Source organism: Mus caroli, chromosome 7 (assembly GCF_900094665.2).
Source record: "Mus caroli chromosome 7, CAROLI_EIJ_v1.1, whole genome shotgun sequence".
Classification (NCBI taxonomy): domain Eukaryota; kingdom Metazoa; phylum Chordata; class Mammalia; order Rodentia; family Muridae; genus Mus; species Mus caroli.
The window spans coordinates 94,119,458-94,139,727 of NC_034576.1; the positions used below are offsets into that span (position 1 = coordinate 94,119,458).

The 20,270-nt window shown below is 36.9% G+C and overlaps 1 protein-coding gene across 3 annotated transcripts in view; it reads left to right on the forward strand.

Annotated features, from left to right (window-relative positions):
- Positions 1 to 20,270, forward strand: part of Dlg2 (discs large MAGUK scaffold protein 2) — a 1,891,758-nt gene that overhangs the window by 577,184 nt on the left and 1,294,304 nt on the right. Inside the window, exon 1 of one of the 3 annotated variants that reach the window (XM_021169155.2) lies at positions 1,310 to 1,651. The exons of 1 other annotated variant lie outside the window; for it this stretch is intronic. In XM_021169155.2, the coding sequence (XP_021024814.1) occupies positions 1,610 to 1,651 (42 nt within the window). In that variant the 5' untranslated portion in view covers positions 1,310 to 1,609. Of the gene's footprint in view, positions 1 to 1,309; positions 1,652 to 20,270 lie in introns of those variants that run through there. One more of the 3 variants, XM_021169152.2, reaches the window with a different exon arrangement.

The window sequence follows — 20,270 nt, forward strand, 5'->3', positions numbered from 1 at the left end:
GCTAAGGTTGCTTTTTCTTCTTCCTAAAAAAGCCACAAACAATGACAGCCCAAAATAGCTATTTAGTCAGAAGTGACGACACTTTCTGAACGCTTATCATTAAGAGGGAAGCAGAAAACCTAGCTCCTTAATTCCTCTCTCTGAATTCCCTTCTACCCTCTGAAGCATCTTCACCTCACTGCCCAGGAGAGATGCCCAGAGACTGCCAGAGCATCAGCACTGCTGCAGGCTCCAAAGGGGAGGTGGCTTATGCAAAACACGTTAAAGAAAAACCCTAAAAGTCACTGCAGCTTTTTTCCCTGTGAGTGATGCGGTTCTTCCCTGTTGCTGTGGCAAAGACATCACCAATCTTTTTCCTCCCACTATTTTTACTGCAGTGAGAACTGTTCATGTCTGCTCGCATTTCGCCAGATAGCTTTAGAATTCTAGCTGAGCATTAGGGCTGCCTGAAGCTGGCAAAAGAGTTTAGAACCTTGCCTTGGCTGAATAAAAATCCAATTAATTTACAGTATCTGTTGCTTGTCAAGTATATCAACAGACAGTAAGACTTGAAAATGCTGAAAATGTTTGTTAATTAAAAATCCCCGCTCCTCATGGATTCATGGGAATAGAAGCCTCTCTCTCTCTCTCTCTCTCTCTCTCTCTCTCTCTCTCTCTCTCTCTCTCTCTCTCCCTCTCTCTCCCTTCCTCCCTCTCTACCTCCCAGGACCAGCTGAACATTTTATATCATTTTTTCATCCCGCTGGTTGAATCGGCCCCCTGTTTTGTTCCAATCCCATCCTGTATCGCTGATAGTTGTTTATCAACAAAGCATAGCATTGGAGAATTTGGATGCATGGTTTTGTTAGAGAGCCTAACAACTTTAAATATCCCTGGAAGACAGACCTGATGTGATATTCCAGGACAGGGCAGTAAGAGGTGGTACTTCCTTGCCCTGGAGCTGGAGAGCACCCCTGGTGGACCCAGCTTAGGTTTTAGGGGACTCTATGAGACACTGAACCATTTGGTCCTGCTCTGTTTCACACAGAGAAATGGAAGAGTGAGGCATGCTTGCAGTGGTTTGTAGTATTTGCCAAACAGGGTACTGCATCAGAATAGCTTGGAATGTAGTGCAGAGCTGTTAGGCTACAAAGGGAAAAGGGTTCCCTCTTCAACCACAGTCTGCCAGATGCAATCCCCTGGTAAAGTATCTAATAGGACAACACTCGGGCTCTCCAGAAATATAAGTAACTCATTGGTTAAATTTCAATTCTTCACCTTTCCCCCCTCCTTCCTGAGTGAGCTCATTCCCCCCTCCTTCTTTTTTCCCCCAGTGATTTAAAATGCTAGAAGGAAAAGCAACTGAGGTTCTAACTTTCGGATGCTGAATCCTCGGCTAATTGAAATTACTGGGCACAATGCTATATATAGCCAATGAAGAGATTCTGAGCTCTCACTCAGTGCCTTCAAGACATGTCGTTTTGTAGTCAGAGGAAACAGGGATCAATGCATTTTCAAACTGACAGAGGGAACGGATGCTCCTTAGCAGCACATGCCCAGGATCGTGTGTGTGGGGCTTGCGCTGTGCTGAGAAGCTGATCACCGGCCCATATGCCCCTTATTTACTGCAATGTTCTTTGCATGTTATTGTGCACTCCGGACTAACGTGAAGGTAAGAGGGAGCGAGACGGCCACTGGGCATGATGTACATGTTAAACCAGCTGCAAAAAAAAATGTCTACCTTGTGTAGCGCCAGGACTTTTCGGATGGCCGGCTGAGCAGGCTGATTATTACAGGTGGTTGCTGCGAGGGCTTTGTTTTATTGTTGCCTTGCCGCCTCCCTGGGGGAGCGAGTCGGAACGCTGTGGTGAAGTGACCTTCAGGTTTAACTGTTTGTAATTCAGGTTCTTGCTCACACTTGGAGGGTGGAGAGGGGGGAGGAAAAGATGAGAATTATTTCCGTAGGCCAGCACCAAGAAACCAGAGGAGGTAACAAGCTATGGATCACGCTGTCAATTAGAATTTAGTCTTTCCCTTTTGAAAGTGCGGTGAACTGTCCGTGTGCCTGCAGCTTCATTGTTCTGAGAGCTCCCGGGTTTGAATGTGGAGGCTGGAGTGGAATTAGGATGTGATCTGTGGGGTACCCGAGCATCCTGGTGTGTTGAGAGGAGGATGAGGAGCATCGGGGAATTTGGTGGTATTAACCACACATCTTCTCAGCTCAGGGTGGGCTGCCGGGTTAGGCTGCCTGGGTGCCACCACCTGGATGCTGTCACCTCGCTGACATTCACTTGCTGGAGCTAATAAGGCTCCAAAGTTGAGCTCAAGTTTGGGAGACTTACCCCTTGTCACGAGCAAGGATGTTATTATTTGAAAGGTTTATCTGATGCTATTTATTCAGCACGGAGAACCAGAGAGAGCTGCTGTGGGATTCCACTTGCATAATTTAAGTGAACTTACACCCCCCTACCCCACCCCAGCTTGAGTTTGTAATTCTAATTGAAGCAGGTCCAAAAAGAAGTGATTGTCTTTGAGAAAGAAAAAAAAATTAGAGGCAGTTTAAAGCCTAAAATAGGACTTTTGAAAAAATTAAAAGTCGATGTAAAGTGTTTCCCTTTTTATTTCAGGAGAGGAAGTGTTTTATGAGTCTGGGTACTAAAGTTTCATTTTGTGTGTTTACAAGTTTTATTGGAGAGCTCCCTGCTGCTCACTTTTGTAAACCTCCTCGCTTTACATTTGAACTTCAAACAGGTAGTATTTATATATCCACGGTGAACAGACCTCTCAGCACTGCAGCCTGGAGAGCCTTGAGGAAGCAGAGTTCTGTAGGCTTTACTTTTTACTACTTTAAGAATTCACTTCCCAGGTAAATGTGGTGGGAGTAATAAACCTCCTGACAGGTTTTAAGAGATGGAGTGTATCCCCAAACGCTAGTGTGGGTTGTTCTAGTACCTTCTATTTCAATTTATGCTTAGTTCCTTGTTTAGTAAAGTGGGTGAGTCCTTGTCTTCTCTTCTTTTTCAAAATAAATAAATACATAAATAAACAAAGTGCTTCCTTCAGAAGAAACTTGGTAACTCACATCAAGGAACACTTGTTTTGATAAGTAATTATTAAATTTTGGAAGAGAGAGAGAGAGAGAGAGAGAGAGAGAGAGAGAGAGAGAGAGAGAACCCTGCAGATCTCCTCTTTGGGAAAGCCCCTCCCTTCTGTAACTTCTAACAGCTGTCTGGATAGTTTGAAATGTGTCTTACTTCAACTCCTATGGAAAGACTTTTTCTAATGATTTCTTACCTGAACCTGGATGACCTTTTCATAATAAATCCTTAATAACTTGAGTAACCTGTGTTGATTTCTGATACTTTCTGACACAGTAGAAACAGAGATCATGTGTATTCATATCTGTACTGTATATAAACTTGCTTGTTTAAGAATAAATTACCTTTAGTTTTACGTCTATGTACATACTTTTTATAATCAGCTTTTGTACTTTACAATTTATAAGTTTATTTTGTATCCTTTTCTTCTGAAATAGCAAGGTTTGTGAGAGTTTCAAAAATGGTCTTCACCTTGTTTTTCACCATATTGGGTACAGTAAACTCTTACCTAGTGTTTTTAGACTTAGTTTTATTTTTATGTCTTAATATAATTATTTTTAATGTCATTATAGTTAGCATTACTTATTTGCATGACTCTAAAAAAGCCTTATTTATGGTGTATAGTATCTGACAAATTCAATGTAATATTTATTGCACTGACCCAGAACTTCAAGGTAGTTAGAAATATCTTTTCTGAGATTTATTTTCTATGCAAAATACAATATTAATGTCATCTTTTATTCTCAAATGATTATTTTACAAATTTGATGTTTAAAAAATATTATAGTCAGAAGAATTTGATGGGAATCATGCTCTTTAATGTACTTTAAAAGCTTTCACATATCAATCCAATAACATTAAAACTGGACTGCTAGTATGCACAACACACACACACACACTCACACAGTCTTCTACACATTAGAGTGTAATTTGTGGGTAATTATTATTCAGTAACCCTTTAAATGACAGGTATGCTTCATGCACTGGGCTGAAGTAGTAGATATTAATGGAAAATAATTGTTTTGCTGTTGAAGACTTTATGTTTAAGACAAGACACAGGCAAACAGACCAATGAATGGTTTGAAGTCTGATAAGACTTTTAAAGGATTTTGATGAAAGGCATACTGTAATTGAAAATGGAATAAACATAGCACAAGCCAGTTGTGTCTGGAACAACCAAGAGAGATTCCAGTGTGAAGTCACCTCTGACTTAACTTGACAGCTAATAGAAATTTGCCAACCTTCCTGCTGAGGGTAGAAGGAGGATGTAGCTAATACACATAGAACCCTGTGGGAAGCTGTGAATAGCTGGGAGTGGATGGCTTATGGGCTGTTTCAAGGCTGAGCAGTGGCTAATTGAAATGATGAGCACCCATCACAATATAGCTTTGAAAATTATGTTATATTTTTATCTCTTTTCAGAAGTAGGTCTTTACACAAAAGGAAAAGGAAAACAAACAAATCAAACTTCCAATTAAGAGTATTATTTGTAGTTGATAGTTTTAAGTTGCTGAAGTGATAAAGATGGGTATCATGCTGACTTGGATTTTTGTATTAACATTTTTTTAATCGAAAATGATTAGAACAATTTAATTTGATTGTTGTCACACAAAAGGAAGTATTTGTGATCATTATGTGAATTGCAATTCCTCTTTTGATCTGAAATTGCATGTGTTGTATGAAAAGTACCACTTTGATGAGACAACATAGGTAGTTTGTTGTATCAGATGTCTACATCATGTTGACTATTAAAACAGCTCTATTTTTGAAAGTAAAGATGCAGATACTCATTTTCTAAATGATCTTACATTCTCCAAATTGGGATTTTCCTGTTTGTGTAACTGCTATGAGTGTGAATCTGTACACACCTACACTCTAAGGCAGGAGTGGCAAGTCAGGCCAGCATCACATATAGGGAACATAATGTACAAAGAAGGAACATCCAGGTGTTCTATCACATGTGCAGGGAACAATGTAAGGCTCAAGGCTCTTAAGTTTGACTTCTGTCTTTTCTGTAAATCCCAATGCCTATACACTCCCTAGATGCAGAATCCTCCTTTATTTTGTAAATTCCTTGTGTGTAACGCAAGAACACTTTAGAAAAGCAGTATTGACTAATTGCTTCTAGAACATGGTTTTTGGGAGATTCCAAGAAAACATCATTTGCGTCTGCCTTTCTCACTCATGGAATAGTTTGAGAATATTTCTTAAACCATGTGAAGTTTATATTTTCATTTGTAAACAGGGACAATAATAACCATCATAAAAATGATGTTGAATGGAACAATGTCCCACTGGGTAAAAGCAGTACAGGAGTGAGGGCCTGAGTTTTAATCCTCAACAACTGTATAAGAACTAGAGTTATACCATCCTCTCTTACCCTGAGACAGGAGAACCGCTGAAAGGAGAACTAGCTGTCAGGCCAGCTAGTCAGACTTATACAATGGAAGAATCCAGAGACCCTTTTAAACATGGTAGAAGACAAAGATCAACGCCAGAGGTTATCTGGTGACTTTTACACATACTCTGCAGTATGCCCATATATCCTTTATGCACACTAATGTGCGCGCTCACACAAGAATGATATATGACAGATAACTTCTATAAAAAGTCCTGTGATCTATAGTGCTATATAATAAATGCTATAAACAATAAGTGCTATAAATGTAAGAATTTTTAGTCAACTAAGTCATGATGGGTAGAGTAACATTAAGAATTTTATTAGAAAAATCACATGAATCAAGCCTAATTTTTAAAAAAAAACCTATGGTTAATGAATAATGTATTATGATTTAATATTTATTCTCTCATCACCATTGCCATTACAACTAAGAAACACACACATACACTAAAATATAATCTGGATTTAGAAGCTGAACCTGTAGGCCTTGGTTGTTATTAAATGTGTTAAGCACATATAGAACCAACTAAAATGTACTAAATGTACTACATGACAAATGTAATACATGACAAATGAATGTATCAATGGAAACTTAAGACTTTTTGATTTTATTCACTCCACTTTCTCTTGATTTACTTGTTTTACACACACACACACACACACACACACACACACACACACACACACACACACACATATATAGTGAATGCTTTGACATTACAAAAAGTTGGATTCAAATAATCTATTGAGCACCACAAGCTGTCTGCACTCACTTGTCATTTACTCTTCTGAATTTATACAGTTAGATTGTAAGACTAAGATGAAGGAATCAATAATTCACACTTATTGAAAAACAACTTATTGAAATGTCTGCCTCAACACTCTAGAACTCAGAGATTTGTCATGCTGAATTCTTCCAATTTTTTTTCTTTTGTGATATTTCATGCCATTTTTGTCTCTAATCTTTTTCTAAAACACTTTCCTGCAATTATGTCCCTTCTCTTGTGACCATTCTTGTCTAAACTCCATCCTTCCTCTTAGAAGTTGTCAAGGGAATCTACACTCTAAGAAGTTGAACCTAATCCATAACAGTTCCCCTGATTTCTCCTTTAAAATCTAAATACATATTTATCCTTCATTTATATGGCAATACATTTTAAATGGTTATTTTATTTTAATTATGTATATACATGTATGTATGTGTGTGTGCATGCATGTGTGTATGTGTGTGGGTGTGTGTGTGTGTGTGAACATGTCAGCAATGGTGTCCATCAAGTCTAGATCAAGGCTTCAGATTCCATGGAGCTAAAATTGCAGGCACTTATGAACTGCCTGATATGTATGCTGGGCGTCAGACTCTGGCCCTCTGCAAGAATAGAAGGTCCTGTTTACTGCTGAGGCGTTACTCCAGCCCCCACAGCAGCACATCTTAGATTGTGCCATGCAATTTATAATATCATCTTATACATCTAGTTAATTTTGCTAATGTTGAAATTTTTTTCCAACCACCAAATAGACTTTAAGCTTTAAAGACAGGAACTGTATTTTATTGTCTTCATTTTTTTAAAAAAATAAATCTTCTTCAGGAATTCAGATATGTAGGGTGGCTCGCTCAAGAGGGAAAGGTTTTGAAGCTGTGTCTTGTGTTACTGACACCGACTCTTTGCCACATCCTCTGATGCATTGTACACTCCGATGCTCTGAATAAGCACATTATTTTTTTTGTAGTCAGGGTTTGCAAGATCGTGAATCAGAGTGCGTGGACAGTTTGTGTAACACCTACGGCTCATAGGTGTCGTGAGACTATGGCTCATGACAAAATCTGAGGTGGTTCCTGTCAAGATTCCAGCTGAATAATTGTCACCTTCATGATGCCAACATGCACCAGAAACTCACTAGACTTTTATGTTACAGTTGTCTCATTATGAACCTCCCTAATATTGATGTGTTGATTTACGTCTTCTAATGAAGTCCTGCAACTCGAAAATTTTAAATTATCATAAGTAACAAAGAATAAGGGATATTATGAAAAGCAAAAGTAGCTACATTTTGACAGGCTCATGGACTGTACTTGAACTGCACACTGTTCTCTATAATATTACTCTTATTATTCTATAGATAAAGGTTATCTATGTTTTTTCTTATTTAACTAAAATTTATTCAGGATACAAAATAACTTGCTTAATATTACAGCTCTTAATTGCCAATGAAGCCAGCTCTAATCCAAGTCTACTGTACTATCAACTCTGATAGCAGCCTTATGATACTAAGTTATACATGAACAGTAAAAATTAATATGATCCAGACACCTCAACTATTGGCAAAGCAAAATAAACAATGAAAATGGGGTCATTTTTCATTCCTTTAGGGTTCTTTTGAATAAATGACAATTAGGGCCAAACATCAGGTATTGGTTTCCATCCTCAATTCATTTATTTAACAAGCATTATTTAGTGAACATCTGTTATGGTTCATGCACTGAAATAGGTGTTACAAACAAGGGGCAGAATATGAGCCAGACAATAATCCCTTCCCTTGGAATTTGCATGTCAGTACGGTAAGCAGGAAATAAAACTGTTAAGTAAAATAATGCAGTATAATGAAAACTACTGAGAAGGGGAAAATGGGAAGGAAATTGGAGGCATATGTTCAGTGTAGCTTCTGGTGATAGCCTTAAAAAAGGTAACTATGGAAGGTGGACCCACATGTGTGAGTGTGTGTGTATGTGTGTGTGCGTGTGTGTGTGTGTGTGTCCATAGTGGCCAGGAAGAAAAATGTCAAGGGTATGTCAAGTGAACAGATTAGGCTTCTGTCAGGAAAATGGGAACCAGTGGTTTTCAGTGGAAGATTTAAGAATTAAGTCATTTAACAATGTTTAAACCTGGCCACCAAGGCTACTGTGTGGAACATATGCTTTCACATAAGAATTCTCATAATAAAGTGCCGACTTAAAGGTCCCAGTGATTATCCAGAGGACAAGCGTGTATCAGGAGATTTGAGGTGTGTTCTTTAGGTCTGTAGAAAATTAATTTGGGGGAAACAAAGCTTTGAAGTTTCTATGCCTCTAAACCTTTAGTAAGTTAGATTACCTAATACTTAGGTCATTCATATAGTCAAGGCTTAATTTTGCATTTAGATTCAAACATAGGAGAATGTCTTCCAAGCTCCTGCCTAAGTCTGCTGTGAGTTACTTTAGAGCAAGAACCATGCCACCTCTTGTCTGTATAACTTCATAACTTCACCTGACAATTAATGAATGAATATTTTCTAGATGAGGGATGGCAAGTGAATGCTATCCATTCGCATTACAGGACCCATCAAGTAGAATACGTCTTTAGTGTGGTATCAAATAGGAACAGATGTACAAGGGGAATAGATTCTTTACTCAATGAGCTGTTTTTTGGCCACTAGAAAAATCAATGTCTCTGTAATGACAGTAGTATTCATTCAGCAATAGACTCTGTAAGGACATACCTTTCAAATTTAGAAGTGTCACTAAGTAACTCCTAGGACAAGCTTACCATCATGATAGCACATGTCTGTATTCTCAAACTAGAGGGGATGAGGTATGAGGCATGATGATTCTGAGTGTCAGTCTGAGTTACATAGCAAGGTCTTATCTCAGAATGAACAACCACAGAGACTTGGGAGATGTTTTCTGTGTATCCAGAATCAAAGGAACAGGTTAACAAATGTGTTTGAAAAAAAATGATTAGTAGTTCCCTGAGAACTAGACCCATACATTTCCCAAAATTTTCACAGTAACACATGGTATGAAAAATTTAAAATTATAATTCTTGTTTGTGAGATGAGTTTTCACACTTTTGCAGAAGCTGGCATGGAACTTACCATATGACTTGGGCTGTCCTTAAATTGATGGCAGTCTCTTTGCCTCAGTGTCTCAGGTCCTGAGAGTACAGGAAGGAGCTACCATAACTACCTTAGGATTGGAACTTAACCTCAGTTTTAGAAAGCAGCACTCACCTTTATCAAAAAGTATGCATATGGATGCTGTCTGTTTTATTTTTTAATTTAAAGGTTTATTTGATTATAATGTTGCTCAAGATAAATTAGAAGCATTATAATCAGACATAGTTGCAGACATGCAATTCACACTGACTTTTTAAGAACAAATTCCTTCATTTACCTTTCTTAATGCGTTAGACAAGCAGGATGGATCATAGCTCACGATTTGCAAGACATATTCCTTGTTTTCTGAAGCATAAATCTCAGTTAAGGGTGTGAAAATGAAAAGATGATGAATTTCACCAGTCAGCCAACTGTGGGCAATGTATGCAGAGTGAACACAGGGTAGCTCACCAGGTAGCCTGGTCCTTGTCCATGTCCTAATAGACATATTTGTTCTATTTATCTAGGAATTCAGTATTAACCTTCAAGATTTCAGGCCTTGAAGTTTAGCTTAACGATCTATCTTCAGTACACTTAAAAGACTAGTTAATATTTGGTGAGTATTCATAATGCAGGAGGTATTGTGAACAGCAATCATTTCATTGCCACAGAAATCTTAAGGAAAGTTTGTTAGTAAGCCCTTTATTTTATTTTTAATTTATTTTATTTTATTTTTAATTTTTTTACCACGGGAGGGACTTAGCTATATGGGGATTACACTTCCCTGAACCTCACAAGTAGGAGCTTGAAATACTGAAACAATTCCTCTGCTTAGGAACCATAGGGCAGGACAGTGCCTGAAAGGTCTCCTTTCCTAATCTTGACCAGTTCTTTGACATGTGGATCCAGTGACTACTCTTTGACTTTTGATTCCTTTCTCCAAGGGGATTTATATTAATTTTAGTTATGGTGACACTGGTCCCTTCTCTGGCTTGTGAAACTTTTATTTACACAGAGTTCCTTTTCCTCTATTTTTTTCCCCATTTTTTTCCCATTAGTCAAAGTCTTTGAAAATCCTTATAGGTCAGATAACTTACACCCTCACTTGAATCCAGGGGAACGAAGGGGTGCTTATACTTAAAAGACTTCATAATCAGTTGATGTGTTAAAAACAAAAAAAAGAAACAGAAAGAAAAGAAAAAGCCTGGGAACAGGTTTATTTACCAATGCCTAGACTTATTACTCGTGTAATAAATAAATGAAGAAAACCTGCCAGGATAAACCCACATTGTACTGTGGCTTGGGGAACCTGCCTCTTAAGAATGGAAAAGTGAAAGATGACCAGCAACACAAAGACACTCGAGCTTGAGAGCATCTGTTCCTAAAAAAAATGTGCCAGAGTTAAATCTTGCTTCCTGTTTTGACACTGATGATTTAAAACAAGAGCAGAATGTAAAGTAAACAGAGGAAGCAGCTTTCTTTAGAATGGAAGCAAGGCAAACATGATCATGCATAGACCTATGTTTCTCTATGTTAAAAACAGTGATTTTTACAAGTTACCTGGTATATTTGCAAGAGTGTACCTAGAGTGAAAGAAAAAAGGTACCTGTAGCCATGGGGTATGTAGTACACTTGGGCCAGAGAAAGGCAGCCTTCTGTCACAGATCCTGAATCTGTGGTAGCTTAACAAAAGACCTTCATGCACTGCACTTGTACTGAGTGTTTAGTCGATTAATCTTTTAGAAACAGAACTTCATACTCATTTAAAAATTAAACTGAGATATCAGTTTTATTTTTATGTTTGAAAATTTATTTCTTGTTTGTTTGTTTTTGGATTTCAAGAAATGGATTCTAATGTGTAGTGCTGTTTGAGAATTTGCTCTGTAGACAAGGCTAGCCTCAAACCCTCAATTATCTGCCTGTCTCTGCCTCCTGAGTGCTGGGATTAAAGGTGTGTGCTACCACCTCCCTATAAGGGAGCAATTTTAAATAGGTCAGTATACTTGGTATTTCTCAACTTTTATTAGACTGTGAAAGAATATTTGCTCATTAGAGACATTATATAAAGCATAGAAAATGCCCCGAAAAAAATTCTTCTTCTTATAACCTTGCTATTCAGAGCAAAGTCCCTCTCATTGGCATTTGATATGTGTGAGTGTATACATGTGTATTGTGTTTGGGATGACTCTACCAGTAGTTTTTGATTTTGTTATAACATATCAAGAACATTTCTATGTCACTAATAATGATGCTTAAGCATTGTCTGAATAGGTTGCGTAACAGGCGTGCTTTTTCTGTTTCCTTTTCAAAGTAAATAAACCCAGGTAGGCAGGGACTGAAAGCATTGTTTTTCTCAGACCATTAACTTTTGCAGAGGATAGAAGGCTTTCAAGTGTAACCTTGGGATCGCTTTGAAATGAGATTACTTTGGAAAAAAAATATATATGGTGAATCTGGCTTTCAAAGGAATCATTGGCATTGTACTTTACACAAGGAAAAACGGTAGGCCTAATGCAAGTATGCCACTAGCTAGTCTCTAATGCAGTTGTTACACCCACCAGAGCCAAATAACATGCTTCACAGTGGTATTTTAAAGGTCCTTTTAACAGAATCCAGCCAGACAACCTGCTTATTATTAGTATTCTCCTGGGCATTTAGAGTGGAAACACTGCAATCATTTTTACTCTGCAGCCCCTGTGGAATCTAGTAAATCCATAAATGCTGCTCAACCTATCTCTGTCTTGGTTCGGAATGACTCCTGCATTTTCTACTTTTCCTTTCATCCACACAGGCTCTCTCCCCATCTTTTTGCCACAGGAACATCCCAACTTGCTTTCCTGTAACCTCTTCAAGTTTAACCTGCCCATAGTAGCACCAAACTTACTTTCCTTCAAAGCCAGATGTAAACTGGTCATACATTTCCTTGCTCATGGGTGTTCTATACCTAAGACTAATCAAGTTCTTCATTCTTACAACCATTATTCTACCCTGGCAGGCCCCTGTGCCATGCTAGAACCCATCCATGTCCTGCTCTGCTTATAGCGATGAAAGAATGGGATTTGGGGTAGGAGACCCAAGTAGGAAACACATGTTTCCATGTAGTGACTCTTCTGTGGTCCTTTAGGTAATAAGACAGCTTCTGTTTAGGCTCTAGACAGTATGGTAGAGAAGATAACAGCAAACATTTGTCTCACACCAAGAGCCAGGCTATCGACAGCCAAAGGCTCACAGATAATGTAACAGCCACTTAGAGGATGCTAACATACTTCAAAGGAGGCGGTGAATTGCCAACTGAAGTAGTGTGAATTGATTTTAACCTCAGTGGACATTATACACTTAGTTGTGTAGCTGAGAGTTTTCTTACAGCACACCTGAAATCCTATGAAGCTTGGCTATGATACAACTCCTTTGTAAAATTTGAGGTGGTAACTACATTGTGATGTTTAGTCTTACAGTGAAAGGAAATTCAAGGGATGACCCTTGGTATCAGGAGATATACATCTTCTAACTAAAAGCTTTACCAATACACAGCCTCAGGCTGGTAAGAAGAAAGTATTAATGAGTACTTTGGGTTCCAATCACAAAATCAGCTACATGTTTTTTTCTGTAGGAAGAAGTCCAGGAATGTGAGAAAGTATTCAAAAGTAAAAAAGACATCCAATCCTTTTATTACTGTTTTGTGTTAGCTAATTATGTATATTTGATAATGCATATATTTGTATTTTATGAAAAAATTCTAATTTAAAATATCTATTAGATTATGTGTGAAATTGATTTTTAACTTATTAAAAATACTTTTAAAACACTCTACTTACAAATTGTGTTGTAATATATGGAAAAATTTAAAGCACAGATTTTAATACTTATAATTAGTTATAGGTAATTTAAGTACTTTGGAAGTTTTGCTTGTTAGATAAAATATTTAAACATGTAAAGTTTACAAGTAAAATTAAGGTTAAAATGTAAGGGGATTTAATTAAGTTATAAAAATTGTAATGATAACCCTAAATTCTTGCTAGATTTATAAATAGAATAATATGATTATAAAGTAAAACAAAACATAAAGTCTAGGATTTTAATTTTAGTTTAAAAAATTAAATATTAATTTTATAACCTAGAAAAGACCCATGTTATCATTTTATACATGAAAGATGCCTCAAAATAAGATTAAAATAGTTCCATGGATTTCTTTGGGTGTGAAGAAGGGAAGAGTTGGGGAAAAGGAAACCATAGTCAGAACATACTGTGTGAAAAAAATCTATTTTCAGTAAAAAGTATAAGCAAGATAACATGTGTGACATGACTTTGTATATTCTAGAACATTGTAAAATACTATTACATTATCTTCTCTAATTGTTATTTTTCAGTCAGATATTTCAATGCAGAAAATAGGTTTACTTTCCCCCTCTATGACTTGGGGTCACAGAGTCTTGTTAATTTCTTCACTTAATGAAGCATCTTTGTTTTCACCTTTTATCAGTTTGTGTTTCTAGTGCAACATCATAAATATCTATTGTGGGGGATATCCATGGCTGTTTCTCTATTAGAATGAAAATTCCATATTGTCATCAGTTGATATCTTTCAAGATGTAAAGGCTGAGTATCTCATACTGAACACTATTTCCTTTCTCAGAGACAAACCTTAATAATAAATTACATCTGTGTCTACAAATAATGAGAAATGAGTTACTGGATTTGATTCAAATTTGAAGCCTAAGCACTATTTATCTCAGGAAAATCTACTTTTGAAAGGTAATTGACTAGTTCAGGAAAACAACAACAACAAAAACAAAAACAACAACAAAAACAGCTTATGCAAATAGATAAGAAAAATCCAAAATAATTTGAAGAAAAACTGAAGGTCTGTGAGTATAGTAGAAAGCCTGTTCCCTCTCTCTTAGGCCTGCAACACTGTTGTGGTTCAGATAAACAAGTCCAAAGATTAACAAAATGACTGGAACTGTGGATGCTGGGTAGGGGTGGGCATCGATGATGCAGGACTCTTAGTTCCTAATGATCATTGTTCTCAGAGCAGTCCACTCATTTTCATTATGGAGATCCTCTGCCCATCTCCTTCCCTTCAGTTTTGTCTACTACATCTCACAAGCTGTTTCCAGTTACCTTCAATTCACCAATCAATAACATTGATTTTTGCAGAGTGAGGTGATTCTCACCTCTTCTCTCATTATCTTCTCCTTCAGGGCTAAACAAGGCCAAGTTTCCTCTTGTGCCACAGTTTGCACTGACTGTAAAACAGAAATGACCAGAGGCAGGATATAGGGCTTTACTTGACTAGGAAGAGTGACTGACCAGTGACACAAAAATCTCCTAGAAATATCTTGGGCAAAATATTTTGGGCAGAGTCTTAATTTTTCCTCCAAAAGAAAAAAAAACCTATAGAATACCCTATCTTGCTTACTGCAGTTCTTTTGAGTAGGCTGAGGGGAATGAAACCCGGAGTCTCTGTTCTCCTGTATAGTTTTGAAGGGGATCTATTGAAGTAAACATCTAATATTCCTGGTAATGTGTCAGGAGAGCAGTCACACCCTGTGGAGCCATAGATGACAGAACAAACACAAGAGAAAACTGGCCTTTTCTGCACATGTAATATGTTATACATAGTTCTTACAACAACCCTGGCATGTGACTATATTACTCTTTTTACTTAACATACTATAAAACTGCATTTTGAAAGAACAAACCCGTATTCCCAAAGTCATAGAAAGATGATAGTTCTAGACCTTCTAGTTCTCAACACACTACTGTGCACAGCCCCTCCCCTCCCCCTCTCATCAGAGATCACATAAAATCATTGATGATACAAAAATATGTGAGGATGGCTGTTTTCCCTCACAAGGTTTGATTCAATTCTGCTAGTAGAAAAATGTTAGGGGTTTGTGGTAGGGAAAGAATCGAAAGAAACTTCAAATTCTTCTGGGGAAAGAGTTAACCCAAGCTTTTTAATGTGATACCTTGTAGCAGCATCTCAAAGATCAGAAGAAGATATTAGTTTGTGGAGTGTTTAAACGATGATTGCTCTGAAGTTTCACGAAGCAGGGTTATATCTAGCAACCACTCCACTTAAGTCTTCATGACCTAAGTTTGACTTTCTTTTCTACCTCCTATTGTATGCATGAGCCTAAGTTATTGAGTTTCCTCAGTTGTGATGTGGAACATTAGTTCCACTACATAGATAGGCTTTCTTGTAAGATTTATGAGTGCTAATATTGTAAACCCATCATCATAAGGATATAATCTTCATAATGGAGTCTGAATCAATGATATACTTTCTCCTTCCTAAGCATTGCCCATCCATGTCTCCAACATAATGTGAACATAGCTCTCTACTCTTTTTTTCCTGCTGGAATCTGTGTAAGGGAAATGTTCTAGGCCTGGGTGGAAACTCCTCAGCAATAAAAACCTTAACAATCTGTATCAGTACAGTTATAACAATGAATTTCAATCCTGGACTGGCAGGTGAAAGCGAAATGTGCGTGGCCTTAGAGATATACAAAAATTTCTGAAGTTATATCATGGGATTTTACTTCTCAATACAGCCCAGAATAGAGGAGAAAGTAGTTTTGAATGGTCAAAATGTCACAGGTCTAAATTGAGATGCATTGTAAATTGAGATGCATTATATATACAAGGCTTCCAAGATTAATGTGGAAAAATTTACCCTGACTATATATTAAACTGACATACTTGAGATATATTGGGTTAAATAAAATAGGACTTGAAAATTTCTCTTTATTTATTGTGGCAGTTAGAACATTTAAAAATACACAGATGACTTGCATTTATGATTCTTATTTTTTTAAAAACAATGTTGGTCATGAGGCCAGAAGTTATTCCTTCTTCCAATAGGTTTAAAAGCATTTGACCTTGATTTTCTGAGGTGATTTTTATAGTCACCATGGTGAGCTATCTATCTATGTACAGTTTAGGACTTGTGGATGAATGGAAGGATGATGGAACTTTTTCAAATATATAGCCCTAAATTCTCAACTTCATCATTGTTTATATGACTAGGTAACCTCCAGTGTCCAGTTTCAATGATCAGTTGAGGTCCAAAGAGGCCAAATGACATGCCAAGATCACTGCTGCCCAGTACTTTATTTCAAGGTATACTGGCTCCTTAATGCAAACCAAGCTGGATATATAAAGTTGGTGGAATAAGGAAACAAAGGTATTTGGAAAGGATTAGGGACAGTGGGTATTGACATTTCACTATGGTTTTGTTGTAAGACTCATGAGTGTTAACATTGCCAAACACACCATAAGGATGTATTCTTCATAATGGAGACTGAATCAATGATAGATATTGTATGCATGTGCATGTGTGTGTGCAGAATAGCTTCTGGAAATCTCAAAGTTACAAACATAAACAATGTCAGTGAGGCTAGGCTAGAAGAGATGATGGGGGAAACCTCCTTCCTAGACCTAAATGTTTGTGAACCTTGATGGAAATAACGAGAGAATTCAAGATCCTCAAAATCGCTTTGTAATACAAACGTAAGCCACAATTCCTCATATTTCAAAGCATCGTGTAGTATTATAAAATTAGCACCAGCTTCGCATTCCATATGGATTTTGGTTTTAGTTGTGGATAAAGAATTTATAAGCAGTGACATAATGCCTCTTAATTTCAGTTGTCTCAGCCCTGAAAAATGAGTTCAAATAAAAGCAATACCTGTTTCTGTGGCTCACACATAGCTGATGTCCAAATAATGGAAGCAATAAAAAGGCAAACATCCATTATGTGAATTTAAGTCTTCTCCCATCAGTTTTGTGAATCTGTTATTCAGGCAACACAATAGAACTCATTTCTTCATCTTAGGATAAAAAGAGTGAGCAGTGAAAGAAAATGGAACAAATCAGGCCACGTAGCAATAATCAGGACTTTAATTCTTCAAATTGTCTTCTCTATTACAAATCTACATCTGAATCAAAGGAAGTCAGAACTTTGACTCTCCCCATCTTGAAACTGTTGTCCATCTTTGGAGCTAAAATTTGGTTGACAGTAGGTATGGGATTCATAATCAATTTTCTGGGGAAATGGAACCATATCTAAATCCCACCTTGAAAAAGCCAAAAGACCAAAAAGAAGGCAGCACATTTGCACTTCCTAGCACAGACTTCTGAAGTGCCTTTTTAAACCCGAAAGGGACTGCAAAGCTCAATTTATTTTCACAGGAGACTAAGTGCTGACTGAAGATATGGTATTTAAGGCAATCACCATGGAAATGAGATTGTATGAATCATGGCTTCTTAAGGCCTACTCAGTATGTCTTGACTGACAAGTCCAACTTTATTTATATAGATAGGGTCCTTTGATGAAGCATAATCAACATATGACTAACTGTGAGAAGTGGTATTTCTAACTCAAGAAAAATTTACATATCATCTATTATCTATCTGTCATTTATCTATCTATCCATCTCATATATCTATCTTCTATCATCTGTCATTTATCTATCTATCCATCTCATATATCTATCTTCTATCATCTATCTATCATCAATATATCTGTCTATCATCTATTTCTATCAATTGATCTACTTATCTGTCTATGTATCATCTATGACCTATGGATACACTCAAAGAAATGACATAGTTAACAAATATACAACTATAATTAAACTATATATAGAGGGGGCAAGTTATGAAAACAATTGTGAAAGTCAATAGCATGAACAAACTAAAAATTAGGATGAAAGGGAGTCTGTGAGAGCATTAACAATAACAGTTCAACAAATATTTACTGTAGGTAAACCTGATGTGCCTCAGGTTGAGTTCACAGAACAAGCACTTTGACATCAAACATCCATGTGTGTGACAGTTTATACAAAACCACATGCTTCAAAATAAAATAGTCTGCTGCTTGTGATTCACTGAAGCAGGCATGCCAGTGTATAATACTCAGAGTACATAGTCCATTTGGATCTCAGCTCAGTATGGAGATTTTAAAACTGCATCACAGAGTTCCATGCACATCAAGCACTCATTAATTTTCTTTCTTCCTTCCTTCCTTCCTTCCTTCCTTCCTTCCTTCCTTCCTTCCTTCCTTCCTTCCTTCCTTCTTCCTTTCTCTTTTCTTTGTAAATGCAAGAGAATGTAGTGTGTTCAGATGAGGAATGAGTCCACAGAATCCATAAAAAGTATAGTCTTGTTTAGTTATTTACATAAACTATTTATTTTACTTGCCTTTTTTGTAGAATTAGTTCTTTATTAAATTTTTACAATGACCTCTTAAAATGGTTTATTCACCTTGTCTTTAAGAATAAAAGATTAATGGAAGAAATTAAATTGAGAAAATAGTTTTGGTAGAATTAAAGAACAAATAGAAAACGTGTTTCCAGCACTATATATATATACACATATATATTCAAATATATATATTCAAATATATATTCAAATATATATATTCATATATTTGAAACATAGCAATCTGATCTTATTATAAAAGAAGATCAGGAACAATAAATTGGAGGCCATGTTATGAATATTATTAAGGTAAGACCTGGAAGTGGAAAAGATCCCCTGTCGTTCCAGCATGAGGACCTGGTATTGAGACCCCAGCAACCAAATACAGATAAGGATGAGGCCTTGGAAAAGCCTGTAAGTTTAGCTCTGAGAAGTCTGAGACTAGAGAATCTCTAGGCTTGCCAGATTCCCAACTTACCTATGGGTTCAGTGATAGACAACTGTTTCGGGAAATAAGGAAAGTGATAGATCAGGGTTTCTGATGTCAATACCTGGACTCTTTATACATGTCTATGCACTAGACACCCCCGAACACCATCACTGCTACCACCACCACCAACACACTAAAACACAGTCTTAAAATATCTATAAAAATGAACAGTATTATTCCAGTATTGGTTTACTTCCTCTATTTCTCAACTGTATTGTACACTATAGATGCCTAACTTGCTGTGTTTCTCCATTTATCAATAACCATTCATATCATGCTGTTAGAAAATAAGCAGCGCTTTACTCTTCCTTATTTGTGAATGTGAATTCCTCATATATTAAGCATACTAATGATTGTTGTTTATTACTAGTTACAATGGGGTGGTGGTGGAAGAATTTGCCTTTAGTTTTCACTAGCTCTGTATTTCAATATATTCAAACTTAAATTTTCAGCGTATTATGATTGCTTTTACTCTAACACATTTGAAATTATAATTTTAACTATGACTGAGGAAGAGGACATGCTTTAACATAGCTTTGGTTTTAATTGTAGGACTACGGGAACTTTTCAAATGTCTGAGAGATGAAGATCATGCTGTGTCTTTGAAATCCATATGACTCTATTAAGCTTGTGAACCATAAGAGTTATAAAGAATAAAGGGACTCCTATGCCTGAATACCTTGATTCTAATAAGGGTTTCTGGTGTGTGTGCACATATTTACCAATGAGGTATATTTTCCATTAGAATAGAAGCTCTGACTATGCTTGGTAGTAGTGGAGAATGTTGAAATGCACCCTGAAGGAAGATTAGGAGGTAAAGAATTTCTGTCAGATCATAAGACATTATACTAGTAAAGGATGCTAACCACATTTTCGAAGTAGAAAATACATGCTGTCCTTACGATGTCCAGGGCAGGAGAAACACAAAGTGAATAGGACATGGTTTGGAGTGGCATTGTGAAATTTAGTGTACTCTCAGTTAAGTGTTTCAGATTTTCCCTACTGCCAATTTTTATACCACAACGATCTTACTTTTTCTGAAGACTTTAACTAGAGGACTATTTTATTTCCAGCAGCAACATTCTAGAAGGGGAGTTGTAATACAACCCAACAGTGGGGTCAAGACATAGAGAAGAGATATAGAAAGTTTTTCTAGTTATAAAACAAGGTAAAGACTCAAACTGTGGAAACAGCTTAGAAAAAGAAGAAGAGGAGGAGGAAGGAGAAGGAGGAGGAGGAGAAGGAG